Source organism: Apteryx mantelli, chromosome 1 (assembly GCF_036417845.1).
Source record: "Apteryx mantelli isolate bAptMan1 chromosome 1, bAptMan1.hap1, whole genome shotgun sequence".
Taxonomy (NCBI): Eukaryota; Metazoa; Chordata; class Aves; order Apterygiformes; family Apterygidae; genus Apteryx; species Apteryx mantelli.
In genome coordinates, this window is record NC_089978.1 from 158,718,911 (window position 1) to 158,733,361 (window position 14,451).

Sequence of the window (14,451 nt, forward strand, 5' to 3'; positions counted from 1 at the left end):
TTTCTAAAAAAGCAGATGGTGACATTTTACTCTTTTTTTCTACCAGTATAAGCAGTGCTTTTAAGTGTGGCATGTTAGATCCACAATTTGTCAGTAGTTACTGCACATTATAGAAGAGTTACCACAAAGAGCTCCTGCAGAGGATCCGCCATCAGATAAAATGAAATGCTGAGAAGCAATTAATATGTTGAATACTGTGTTCCTTGCTAGAATCCAGCTACTGACTCTAAAGCAGCAAAACTTGTAAGCCAATTTCAAAAATAATATTTTGGATAGTTAGTTAGGATTGCTATTAAAAATGAACAACATTTGTTATGCAAACAGTAGGCACAGACATGAATCCCTTGCAGAAACTCATATCACTTTTCAGGTAGCTTTCATAAGATTGGTGTCAGCTGCTTTTCTTTACATGAGTCTCTCTTGACTGGGATTATTCTGAAATGCAGAGCTGTTGCCTCTACATTATACAGATGAACAAAAGCGTTACAGAATGTCAAAACATCACAAGAGTTCTTTACATCAGGAACAGAAGTCTAGTATTTAGCCTCCAGCAGGGCTGGCCTCTTTGATCCTGGGAACATCCAAGAGGTCGTCTACTGAATACACAGCAATAAGCAAAACTCTCAATTCAAAGGTGTAAAGTTATACCTGACACATGGGATTTGGATATCAGATGTCCCTGCTTGGGGGAAAAATAAAAATCCACAAAACCCTATTTCAGACATCTTGCAGAATGCATGACTCTTTACCTGTAGCTGTGAGTGACACATGGAGCTCTGACTGGCTGTCAGAAGCAGCACAGATTAGGACAGACATGCAAGAGCGTCCCCAGTGATCACACATTAGCTGAGGTTTGCCAAAACACGATGTAATTTGGCAGCCCTCAGCTCTGACGTTATTTGTGCTAAGGCTCATGGTGAAGGTACGGTACAATACGGGTTGTCCTAGGCTTCATGGGGACCTACTCATCCCACTTCTCCCCACATGAACATACAGGAGGGACACTGTGCCAGAAAGATGTGCCGAGCCCTTGAGCATTTCTGTGGGGCACAGAGAGCCCGGAGTGGAGAGGAGTGACTCCTGGCTACAGAAGCACACTTTTTTCTCTAGGGTTTTACGATGTACCCTTGGCAAAACAAGGAACTGAACAAGCATTCACTCAAAGTCAGCATTGCAAAGGCAATGACTTCAGCATGCCCAGCATTTGCAGGAGAACTTCCAAGACCCTGTAAAGAAATTAATGAGCTTGTCCATAGCAGTGATTCTTGTTAGCAGGGAAGGGAGCCTTGCCATGAATAACTGTCAACGGCTGAAACCACCTCTGAAAAGCTCTAGCAAAGCATTTGACTTTGTCTTCTGAAAAGCTTGTACACAGCAGGGAAAATGAGATCCATAAGGAACAATGTTTCATTTTAATTTTTGGATGTCCATAGGGAGAGAAATAATATTTCCAACTCTATTTGCATTACGGATATTATGTAGAATGTTTTTTTCCTCTCCAGGGAAGAGGAAAAGGGTTGACAGTATTTTCACACAAAAATGGCGGTAATCCAGTACAGAACAGAATGAGGGTCTGGGCACAAAAGACATTTATCCATTTTCTCATGAAGAAGAAAAATGACCCATAGCAAAAATCCAGTTGCCCATAAAGGCACAGCTTCTTTGCAATAAAGAAAGTTCATGGTGCGATGCTGTTGTGGTGGATATAGGAAATGGCAAGAGAGAAACTTGTAATTTACAAATGCCACTTATGCATCTTTTTATTTCCAAAGGCAAAGACATCTTTATCCAGTGCAAGAACTCAGATCACATCGAGGTGATTTTCTGTAGAATGCTGCAGCTTACAGAGCAAGTCATGAACACTTGATGTGCCCTTTAAATATCTTGGTTCCATCTCTTGAAAAGTTATCTTTGCACAGACCAATGAATCTTGCATAGAAATTCACTGCTCTGACCTGCTTCCTTAACTGCCAGTTTTAAAAAGTTCCAAAATAATCCTGATTTAAATATCTGTTTTTCCATCTAATCTCCAGAACCAAATATGTATTCTAAGATTCTTCAGATATAGCTGAACCTGCTTAGAGGAAGAGGGATGGAGTAGCTAATCTACCAGAGTCTCTTCCAGGTCCATTTTTAAATATTATTTTCAAACTTAATTTTCACTGTAAGTAGAAATGGAGAACCAGTAATTTTCTCAGTATTTTGCTAACATCACTCCCCCCAAAACTTTTTTTTTCCTATGTACAGCTATGTTTATAGTAACTTAAGTAGAAGGTTTTTGAGAATATCCGAAGTCTAGACCATCCCTTAAGACTTTGCATCTTGCATTCTCATCCTCTGTGTCAGCAACCTTAACTTGGTGTGAGTTCGGGCTATCTATATATCCTTTGCAGAAGATAACATTATGTGACATTATTTTTAGGAAGGACCCTGATGCCATCCTGTCTGCAAGACACCAATTTTGTGATGCAACTGGAAGGCCAGATGGAGAGAACAGGAACTGGTAGGGTAGAGTGGCATGGCACATCCACTCTGCAGAACAGGGCTTCTCTGAATATGCTCCACCATGCCCAAATCATCGCCTTAGAAGGAACGTTATCTTTGTTATTATCAGTGTTATCTTTGAGGGTGATCTAGCCTTAAGGGTGGATAGTGGGAACAAGCAGCGAATCTGGATTCAGGCCAGCCTTGAGGCTGCTCTGGCGCATCAATACAGATGTAGCCTCAGGTTCTTATATGGGTTCCTCACAGTAGGAAGTGAGTGCTTTTTAACTCAGTTATGCCTGCTGAAGAGGGAAAGCATGCTACAATCTCCAGGCCCAAGTGAAAAATGCCTACGTAGCAGATGCGCCAAGCTTATAGCTGTGCTAACAGGATCTTCTGCCTGGAATGACCGAATAGCTGGATAACCAGACACAGGCTATGCTGAGATCTTCACCTCACTGCAGTGTAACAAGCAGCCGTGCTCTCAGGGGCATGCTCAAAAGGCATTTAGGCTCTTATTACCAACAGATAATAGCACTTTTCTCTGCTTCATTAAAAGATATGTTGTGAGGATAAGCAACTTATGAGTTACTTTAAATGATGGTGATAAAAATATAGAAGTCATACTTATCCAGGAGAGGGAAAAAAAAAAAACAAAAAACAAACCACGAAACTCTTGTGGAAGCAAACATTTACACACATATGATTAAAATTAAATCTCAAAAATTATATTGCCTGAGTGCATACCAAAACATTTTAGGATAAAAGCAGATGTTTAAAACTGGGAAGAAGGGAGGAAGAGAGGAAGGAACTAAAATGACACATAGGGCTACAGAATCCAGGAAAATTTGTAGCACCTTTTAAACATCTTTCTTAAGAGAAGAATGCAAATTTGTAAAATAGACTCTAAACCGAGAAAAACCTCCTGTAAAACTTGTATCTTGCTCTCATAATTTGCAGAAAAGTCATCAACATTACCATGTTTACAGAAGTTCTCTGTTGACATTTCAATGACCTAGTCTGTAAGTGGCGAGGTATTTCCTCAGCAGTGTGAAACAACACCACAAGCTTTCTCTTCACCCCACTCTCAACCTTGCATCAGGCTTTAAATCACAGATGACACAATTTGCTATCTTCTACTACTATAAATTCTATCAGGTTTTTATGCCCACTGATCTGCTGTGATAAAACAGGTCATTAAACACACTGAAGAGCAGACTGGTGATACCTCTAGAAATCCACCAGTGCAATATGATATCCTATTTCACCTGAATAAGAAAAGTGTCCCAGTTTCCAATCTTCCAAACCAATGGGATTAATACTAAAAAACTCAGCACATTTTCAAGTGCAAAACACATTGTAGACTTATTATGTGGTTGACAAGAATTATATTCTATTTCCAGTGTGGATATACCATGTACATGTTAATGAAATACTCTGATATTTACAAATTTCATTTCTATATTTACATTAAAATGTTTATTTTTTTAAGATATAAGACAGAAGACCTAACACTATAAATGCATCTCCTCTATGATTTCTTTTAAACCAATAGAAGTATTTGATTTCAAAAAACAAAACAGATCTTTAACCCAAATACCCTTTCACTTACAGATGCAGTGCAGGCCTTCACTTTCCTTCGGTACTAAAGTCAAGGACTAGAAAGAGGAAAATGAAATAACTGGGGGAGAGTTGGGGGGGTCTGAGTTGGTTTTTAAATGGAGTTTATTTACAGCTCCAAATCCCTGACCACATGATTTCACTCCTTTGAATTCTTCTTTGCATCTACAGCAATAAAACAGAAAAAAACTCACATAAAAAAAAGACAGGACAAGGACAACTGCACCTCATCATTTTAATGCTGTTTTGACTGTTTGGGGGTCTTCAGTACTTATTAAATATGCCCTATTCTGACTCGGAAAACCAACCTACAGTTTGAAGAGAAGACACCAAGAAAGCCCAAAGACGGCCTGCTACCAAGGAAGCCGGACTACTTCTATTCATTCTGGATCTTGGGTCAAGGAGAAAAATATTTTTGGAAGTGGATTCTGCCAATTGTTTAATGTGCTAAGTAATAAAAATTTAAGACACTTTTTAATGCTTTACCTCATTTAGTATTAAACTATGAGCCATCCACTGGCACATGAAGATTGGACTAGAAGTCCTTAGAGGTTCTAATTTGCTTACACAGACGTCCTAAAGAAGGCAAAGGGACAGGCTCTCTAGGCAAACCAAAACAAGACTCACATACAAACACATTCAAGGCTTCTGACTCACGAATGATTAAAGTGAAGAATCCTATGGAAGCAATGGAGAAAGAAAAAAACCTGAGCGTAGTCAGTAGATTTTCTCCAAACAACTTAAAACTATGAAAGATGGTTCTGGCCCTACAGTCAACAACTACTTTCTTACAAAAAGCTTGAGACAGCAGGGAGGTACTGCAGATTTAGGTCATGAAAGAGTGTACCAAGGATACTGATCCCCTCCCACCTTTTTCCTATGACCCTTCTCAAATTACCTTAAACTACTATGGGGAACTTCTTCAATCAAGGTCTGCATTAAATGTTACCACAGCGCAGGTGAAACAAGCACCAGGGGGTGAAGTTCATCAAAGGGTATTACTTGTTGCTGACCTTGTTTCTGATGCTCATTCTACAGTGGCAAAACAAGTGGAAGTCGCTATTGATTTGTTCTGACTGCTTTAGAAGTGCAACTGCTTTCTGCTTCTCTCATCTTTCACATCATTAATTATCTTGAGAGAGAGCATGGTGTACAGACAAGACTTGTTACAGAGGAAACTGTATGACTGAACATGAGGTGACAGTACTATGAACATGACTATAGTACCACAAGATTAGCACAGGCAGGCAATTTTGCCCTTATTAATGCCTGTGACAAGGGGAAGTGAAGGGATAGTCAGAATAAGTATTTTCAACACAGACCTGTCCTCCTCAGCTGTAAAAAGGAAAAGTAAGACTTGTAACCCTTTAGTCATTTTTCCACTCTTTTTAATGAATACACCCCTTTTGAAAACCCTGGATTAAATACTTTGTAATTTACAGTTTGGGGCAGGAAAAAATAGATTACTGACCTTCTCACCATCCTAACTCAGTCCTCCATCACTTCAACCAAAATGCCTACCCACGCAATCTCATTCAACTTCAGCACCTGAAGTTCTAGTCCTGTAACGGGCTCTCACAACAGCAACATGAGCACTGTGGCAGCATCCTACTAAACTCCAAGGAAGGCTGAGCAGCAAGGATGGGCTCTAGTAAATCCTAGCACCAATGTGGGGTATAATGGATGGTGCAGTTGAGATACTAAATTAGTTTAGCGGAAACTCTCCACAGAAAAATTCAGCCTTCTGTAGAAAACAAGGTCAGTGATTCAGCAGTGAATACATTTCCTCTTACTCAGCCCTAGCCAAAGCTTTGAAATAAAGTGATGAAGAAAAGTTCTTTTCAGCCTCAGTGCCCACATTTTCAGAAAGATTTATCTATTTAATGCAGTATCATATACCTAGCAGAACAAATAAAACACTACGTGATTCTTGACTTGCACTATCGTTTAACTATTTTTATACCAGAAAGCTCTAAAACAGTGTTTCCACATCCTTTTTAAGGACAGTAAGTGTTCCCTAGTCTCTCACATTCATTTATGCTCAGAATACTCTACCACTCCATCAATGAAGCTTCCTATTTTACCTTCTGTCGCTGCTGAATGTTGCTCATTGTGTCTGGCTGAAACTCCAGTTTGTCTGTTCGGCAAAGTTTCCAGTACAAAATAATAACGATCAGGAGCACCACAGCAACTGGGACTGCCACACCAACAATAATCCATAGGTTGCTATTCTGTGACTCTGAAGAGGACCCCTTCAGCTTTTCCACAGCTGTAAAGTTAGAAGAAAGAAGACTATTTTAAGTGGTTATATATTTTTAACTGAGGACACTTCAAGGATATGTATTTTTTATATTCTTGCAAATGCTAGTTAAGGGATTTATCAGAAACCAGCCGCATACCACAGGAAGTGTCATACACTTAAGTTAACGTATGTCATGTTCAGGAAGCATGGGGAAGGTAATCAATTGTTCTTGCCTACCTTCTGAAGACTTGTGCTTAAGTTACTAAAGAAAATACATTTCTGTCACATCATTCTATAACCCCAAACCATGCTGCCATAGTGAAATGGGTCTGGAAAAATGACCTACCACTAACAAAGGTGAGAAGAACTTTTCAACATTACTGCCTGAATCCTGCTATCTCTTCTCTTTAGTAATACACTATACATTTTGTTACTTCTCCCCATCAATAATCACAGTCAATTTTAAATCAGTAAGACCCTCCTCCACAATGTGTACAGTTACACAATTTTTATTACTTTCTTTCCTTTCTCTATTTCATTGCCACTGTCGGAGATCCTTTACCCCCAACAGAAGACAAAACTAATTACACTGAAAAGTGCAATCGAACCAGTCACACAGGTTAAACGTGAAATGGAAGAATTGACAGAACTTTCATTTGCTCTATTTTGCATAGTGATTGCAGGTGGGACTAAAAACCACAGCAGTAATACATTTCCAGGTGAATTAATGCATTTTCTTAAAAGAATGTTTTCAAATTAAAAACAATATTTCTGTACAACCTTATTTTTATATAGCATTTAAATAACAGCCATTCTAATGATGAATTTAGAGATTAAACAGCAATATTCTAATTCTTCTATTCTATATACATGACAGTTCATCCATGCCATTTTATTTTATGATACAAAACTTTCTTCTTTTTGTCTAGTTTCTCCTCTAATAAGAAGAGACATTAAAACATGATTTCTATGCCTCTTTAAAGAAATTTTTAATTAAGTCTTGGAGATACTAAGTTTCAACACACAAAATAAGCTATAAACACTCCATGAAGTTTGGTCAACCCTTATCATTTTTGTAAAGGGAATTTATTCTTGTAACCTTTTGCATTTTTGTCAAGCCAATATTATATTCCATTAACAGAAATCAAGCAGATTGGTTACTGACCTATCTTTAAACTACTGTTTTAATGAGGGACAAAACTGAGAAACATAAGAACACCCAGACGGTTCAATTAGCATTATTTTCTTTCTTTTCCTTCTGCAGACAATTGTAAAAATCAAGCACATGCCAAAATACCCTGTGGTACAATGTAACTCATGCCTCAAATATTGCACAGAAAACAGAAAAGCTAATTAAGCATTTAAATCTATGAAGCATTTTGTTGTTCATATACATCTGTGTTTTCAGGGGGTTGGTTTTTTTGTTTGTTTGTTTGTTTTTTAAATATTTTCAAGTTTCCTTCTTAACTACAATACACAATACAATGTTTTGAATAGGTCTGCTGTCTGGCACCTCACTGCAAATTATTTATATATCAAGCCTCCTGAATATAGTCATTGTTCTAGGGACCTGTCATATTTATTCTGATGTATACCTAACAATACTACCTTATTAAAAGTTCACATTACTTCTATATTACTGATGGACAAATAAATAAAAATAAGATTCATCATATTCAATGAAGGAAAGAGAGTTTTTTCTAGCTTGTACACTCCAGAATGCCCCAGTTAAAATTAGCCCACATCTTTCACTCACAGAAACAGTAATTCAGACAAACAACAAATAAGGACTAGTGCTAAGGTTCATTACCATAGCTCAGATAAAGGAAATGCCAATTCCACTGATGCCTTCCCATCCCACAATAGTGCGGCTTCTGCAAGCTCCTGGACAAAATGAACTGTACAGAAAGACTGGACTAGCAGAAGGAGACGAAAAGGGCACAAAGGGATCCTAAAGCTCAGTATCTAGTTAGCAGAGTGTTCTTCTAGTGCAAGCAGTATGGTGGGAACAGGGAGGCCGCCCTCTTAAGGACCTTGTTGCAATTCCAAGCTCAGCAGTGTCTTCAAGAAAGACAGCAACACCACAATGCTCAGCACTACATGACTGCTGAAATTTATTTCTTCAGGACTGCCAAAATAGGAGCATCCCAAGATAAAACACCACAATGGTGGATACTGTGAAGTGCCATAATCTCCATAGCTAATGTCACCCTCCTGTTTCTCTCTGCTGGCATCAGTGTGGATTTAATAAGGCTTACGCTGTGCAACGGTGCCTTCAATGCGGTATCCAAGGATGATTGCAGCTCGCTGGATATCAACTCTGTTCATCAGGTCTGAACATTTCAGAGCACCGAGTCTCTCTCCATCTTGATCCTCCACAAAATAGATCAGCTCTACAGGGTTATCAGCGCCATCTAATCGTGACACATTCACGATCTGAAAAGAAATGAGAATGTTTTTACATTTTAAATTGTATTTAATTGGGGTTCCCACATATTTGGCGTTTACTCTTACCCACTCCCATTCACAAGGCCTGAATCTTAAGGACACTTCTTTAAAAAGAAAGATTTGGAACAGCTTTGCCATGATGGCATCAGTATCTCTCTCAGTTGCCACTGTATGCAACCCCTGGTGCATAAACATTAAATAATAGTGTAGCAGTACAACTGCTGTGAAAGAAAATCCCTCTATCTAGCACACCTAAGAACATGATATTATGCTAACTACATAACTGCTACGAACTGCTAAAGTTTAGAAACTGTCACTATCCAGAGAAGTCTGATAGGAAGACACACCATGTGTAGTACTCCAAAATACTTTAAGTGGCAAAGGAAACATATACACAGCCTAGTTCTCTCATCTGAGAAGAACTTTAGTCAACATTGGACAAGTGTAGATACACAGAGTTAATATTCAGTAATAATAATTTGCTCCCAAACTAAAAGTCAAGATAGTGTCATCTGATTATGATAGAGAAGATTCTGAGTGGAACTCTTCCAGGGCAAGGTGACGTTAGAGGAATGTTAAGTCAGTGCCTAATTACATAAGCACTACTCAAGTACTTCAGGACACTTGGAAATTTACAGATTTACAGGCTGTTTTGCAATTGAAAGGAAAGCTTCCACGGAAGTGATTTGCTTAATACATTTTTAAGGAAAACCTAAAGTTTCTAGCTTTTATCCATTTGTTTCATGATGACATACAGATCAATGGATGTGGAAAATAGCCCCAAACCAATTAAAAATGATTGCCAACTGACTTTTACAGTGGTGCTTGTGAAATCAGGTGTTCATAAATACCCAAAGTTTCGACAACATAAACGGGTTCCCTGTTTTGGTGTTGTACAGGTTGGTTGTGATTTTTTGTATGTTTGGAACTTAAACCATGATTTGTTTTGCATGCTAGTTTTTCAAATGTGCACATGGGAAATATGGGATGGGGAGGAAGGGAGAAGACCTGAAACTCAACTATTTCAAAGTTTTGCACTTTGAAATAAGAGAACTGCTTTCCACCATCCCATTCTAAAAGCCTCTAATACCTTACTACTACGTTTGCTTAGCAGAAGCTATAGGAGAATTTTTCATTGCACTTGTCCTCTCTAAACACCTATTTTGACTTCACTTTGTTATTCATAACACACACTTTTTTGTTCCAGATTTTTTGAATATTAAGCATATACATAGGCAAATATTCTATTAGCTTCAAATAGAACTGTTTACTCTTCCTCAGCTAAAGCACCTGCACAGTCAACTTCATCTTCCAAACAGCTCCCCTAGCATCCACCCTTCAGGAAAGAAAGGAATTTATTTGACCCTGTTGGAAACCACTTTTCCTACCTAGTTCTAAAGATGTTAATAATCAAAAGAATGTGTGCTATGAGGAAGTTCTGTAGATAGTGTCTAACCACTGAACATCTAGATTGCAGATGAGACTCACATAACAATTTTACATTCCTGTAAAATTAAATCTTGTACATTATAACTCTTTTGTTTAACCATTTACATGTAATAGTGAACTCAACTTATAATTAGGCCAAGTAAATAGCAGGAGCTATTCTATCATGTTAAACAGAGTTTAAAGAGAACTGTCAGAGTTTAAGGAATTGCCACAATAGGGCGATACACTTAGTTTCTTTCAGAACTCTTCTTTATTAGGAAGTACATATTCAACTAATAAATTAGAATCTCAAACAACTATTCATAGGCCTAAAGTAAAGCAAACATGTAAAGGCTTGCATGACTGAGGCTTACAAAAGCAAAGCTTTGCATTTTTCCTCTTCTAGTTTCCAACAAAACAATCATGTTGAAGGGAAGCAGTGCAATGTTCTGGTTCAACGGGGATGATGTTCTGGTCTCTGGGGACATCAAGTCAAGTGCCCTAAGCCAGCACGGGGAATGGCAAAAAGGTATCTCCCAGGTGTGGTAACATTAAGGTATACAGTAAAAAAAGAGCAAAAGCAATCATCATGAAAGCCTTCTAGAATCAATCATCTGAAGGCTAAAGCAATGAATATTATTCAGTGTTAGTCATATTTGGTACAAATAACAGAACACTCCTAAACAGCAAAAAAGCGAGCACATTTCTGAACCACAGCAAGACCTGATAAACAGGACCAGTTAACAAATGCCTCTCTTCTCATCCTGACTGCTATTCACTCTTCTGCCAGTTAATGGGCAACCAGTCCCTGACTGAGGGAGACAAAAGGGTATCAGTAAATAAAAGTTTCTTAACATACACACTCAGCAGCTGTGAAGGCTGGTTTCCTAGAACCCAGATGTACTTAACAAATGTCCACAACTACTTATTTCTTATTCAGCTGGGCTGCCTTCATCACAGCTTGGCCTTAACACACAAAACAGTAGGGTGCATTAAGTGGTATCTGCTTTCAGCATAGACAAACGCTTCCTAGCCAGCACACAACTTGCATGGAGAGCAGTGGAATTTAAGGGCCTCACGGGGTTAAGAATCGATGGGTTCTATTTTCAATTTTACATAGTCTCCCTGAGACATATGCAAAGCTACAGAATTAGAGACATTTTGAAGATTCTTAAGCACCTGAGAAGTACTACACTGATTATATATGTGTTATACACACAGGGTAGTGCTCAGAAACTCCTGCCGAATGGGTTAAAAAAGAAACTACTCCACAGTTGCCTTTAGAAAGGGCGGAAGGGAAGGAGGAAAGATTCCAGCGCAAGTTGCCATGACTGAAACAATACAGTTTTAATAATTAAAAACAACAGAGATTTAATAGAGTTTATGGCTCTCTATGTTGAAGAGTAGGGGAGGGCAAGAGCAGTCAGAGGGGAAGTAGAAAAGAAGTAGCTGGAGGTATTTTGGCAGAGTATAGGGAACATGGGAGTGACCATGAAGTAATTCAACGGAGGGTGGAGGTAGAGCCTGGTGTTGATGAACTGAGCTCACTGTTTTAAGATAACTTTTCTCTGAAATAATTTGTTCTGAATTCACAATTCTTTATGAGTGCTCACACAATACTGAAGGGAAGCTGCAGCCTAAATTTTAAATGCAGGGGGAGATGGTTATGGATTTCTATCCTAGAATAGTCGATGGTTGAGTAGTGTATTCTTGAGGTGACTTATGAGACAACTAGACATGCATGTAAACTCAGGAACTGTGACAATATTAGTACTTCAATTTTCATCTGTCATGTTGTCACTAAAACCTATTTTTTTAACTGAACTCTGAGTTTGCTGCAACACAGAAAATGGCACACTGGATCTGAATTATTTTTAAGTCTGTTTTAAAAATTAAGGTACAGAACCACTGTATTGTTTTTTCCTTTTTTACGTATTTTCTGTATAGTAAGTTTTATACCATTTTGCTCCAAATTACATCCTCCGTGCAATTTCAGATTCCTCTTGTTCTCATACTCTGCAGAGGTCCCCCTCAACTTAAGAGTGCTAGGAATGCAAGCATGGACAGAAACGTTATTTTGCAGACATTCAGAAATGCAGCCCATGCATAAGGAAGCATTTTACATTTATACTTTGGCAGTGAGGGAGCACACAGAGGAGGGAAGAGATGTCAGAATTTCAATGCATTGGAGACAGAAAATTAAAAAAAGACTAATTCATTCAACTTCTGTGTACATAAATTGCATCATCTCTGTTGATATTAGATGTGCATTTAACCTCCACAGAGCAAAGGCTTAACTGTGTTCAGGTGTCAGTAAATTTAATTTAAAAAGTGTTTTCAAGAGAGTATCATAGGTCAGTGAGCAGAGTTGCCTTGGTAACCAAGTCTAGTTGATAAATTATAGCAGGGAAAATCCAGGTGGTGGACGAACTCAAAAAGCATTTGCAGAGTGTCAGTCAGCCAAGTGACATCTCCCAGTCAGCAACCCATTCAGAAGTAAGGAATCCCTGTGTGAATCAATGTCAGGCACAGGGTTACTTAGAAACAAGCAAACACACACACATAGAAACTCCAAATTGTATCCACCAGGATTATTTACCCATTTCACTATGTTCATCCCACAGGAAATAATCAAAAAAGATTCCACCTTATTAAAAGTAGGATTTTAGTATCCAGGCAATTAAATTAAACTGTACCATGGTCTGAATGGTTCAGCAGACAATGCAACACGGAACATACGTGAAACAAGCATCACACAACTTGTCCTAGGTTTGAAAAAGTTCCTACATGAATCTGTCAAGACAGGAAATACTGGTGCAGCTTACAGGCTTCCAGCTTTGTCCTTAAGTGCTCTGGCTGGGGCTGTACAGTACAGTTGTTGTCTTATCCAATACTTACTGAGTTTGGCGTACAGGCCCTGATCCTGCAAGGCAGACCCTTGTCGTGATGAGCTGGGGAGACTTGTAAATGAGCAGAAAGGACCAGAATACAGAGCACACCATTAAGGAATTTCCTTTGGTGGTTTGCCGCAGCCAGCCAACCACTTCTGCTTTGCCAGCTGAGAAACTGTTGTGCCAAACAGAGACAGAAACAGGCTGTGGGCAGCCTGACAGTAGATGACTGGAAACCTAAAAAGGCAAAATGCTATTGAAAATCTGGGGACTCCGCAGAAGTCCACCCTCAGCACCTGCCTCCGCAAAGGTCCTCCCTAGGCTGGAGAGGTTCTCAGGCTCCTGCCACCAGCACTATTCTGGCACCCCTTCTAGCCCTGTGCCAGGCGGCAAACGGAGGGGCAGCGCTCTCCACAGGGCAGCTCTCAGAGGGGCAAAACAGTTCTATAATGAAAAGGTCAAGCAGCACCAGTTCCCAAAGGCTGTGCTTTAAAACCTAGAAATTCCCAGAAAGACCTAGCCTTTGCTCAGATTATATGCACTTGGGAGAGACATACAAGCCATTAGTAGAAAAACAAGCGAATGAACCTCTGCTTTAATGAAAAACTTGATTCAGTCATATGTCCCTCTATAGCTATTATTTTCTCAAGCACATTATAACTACAGTGCCATTTAATGTGCTCTTTTCCTTAAATCAGACCATTGGGTTTTGTCACTTAGAAGGATCACCTTCTTGCTTTCTATTAGGTTCAAAAGACCAAGCAATTTGAAATAAAGGAAAACTAATTATTTTTGTATTAGCTGCTGGTATATTTTTAAACTGCATTTAAGCCCCCTAATTTCTCAAAAAATTTGATGAGGATTAGGAGTATTGTGATAAACTATTGACAAAATACATCACGTGGCCCAGTCTGCACAGGATGCAGTACAAACTGCATTAAGTGCATGGCTTAAAATTGCAACAGCAGCAGATACTTATGAAAAATATATATTACATGCTCTGTGAAACACTAATATGAATATTATACAAAAATCAATAGAACTACCTTATGTATTACAGCCAGCGGTGAGGCTTCAGAGCCTTTTTATAGGTGATGATTATAGGCATTTTTAATCATGGAGTACCACCTGCTAATAGCATAGATAGGTGAACAAGAGGAGGAAAAACATGCCATTTGGGTACCCTAGGTAATCTGAAGCTCTTATTTGAAGTGTCTAGATTTAAAGGAGTAATTTTTAACATTCTTAGCTCATAACACATTCATTTAGAAATGAAATCTAGAATTCACAAGTATCGGCTCTATTTTCTTGGAAAAGAAAAGCAAAAAAAAAAGAAAA

The 14,451-nt window shown here is 38.7% G+C and overlaps 1 protein-coding gene across 4 annotated transcripts in view; it reads right to left on the reverse strand.

The window, feature by feature from the left end:
• Nucleotides 1-14,451, reverse strand: part of KIAA1549 (KIAA1549 ortholog) — a 154,856-nt gene that overhangs the window by 38,738 nt on the left and 101,667 nt on the right. For all 4 annotated transcript variants that reach the window (XM_067308142.1, XM_067308156.1, XM_067308134.1 and 1 more), the window contains exons 9-10: nt 8,605-8,782; nt 6,189-6,373 (exon numbers count right to left, since the gene is read on the reverse strand). In XM_067308142.1, the coding sequence (XP_067164243.1) occupies nt 6,189-6,373; nt 8,605-8,782 (363 nt within the window). The remainder of the gene's footprint in view (nt 1-6,188; nt 6,374-8,604; nt 8,783-14,451) is intronic.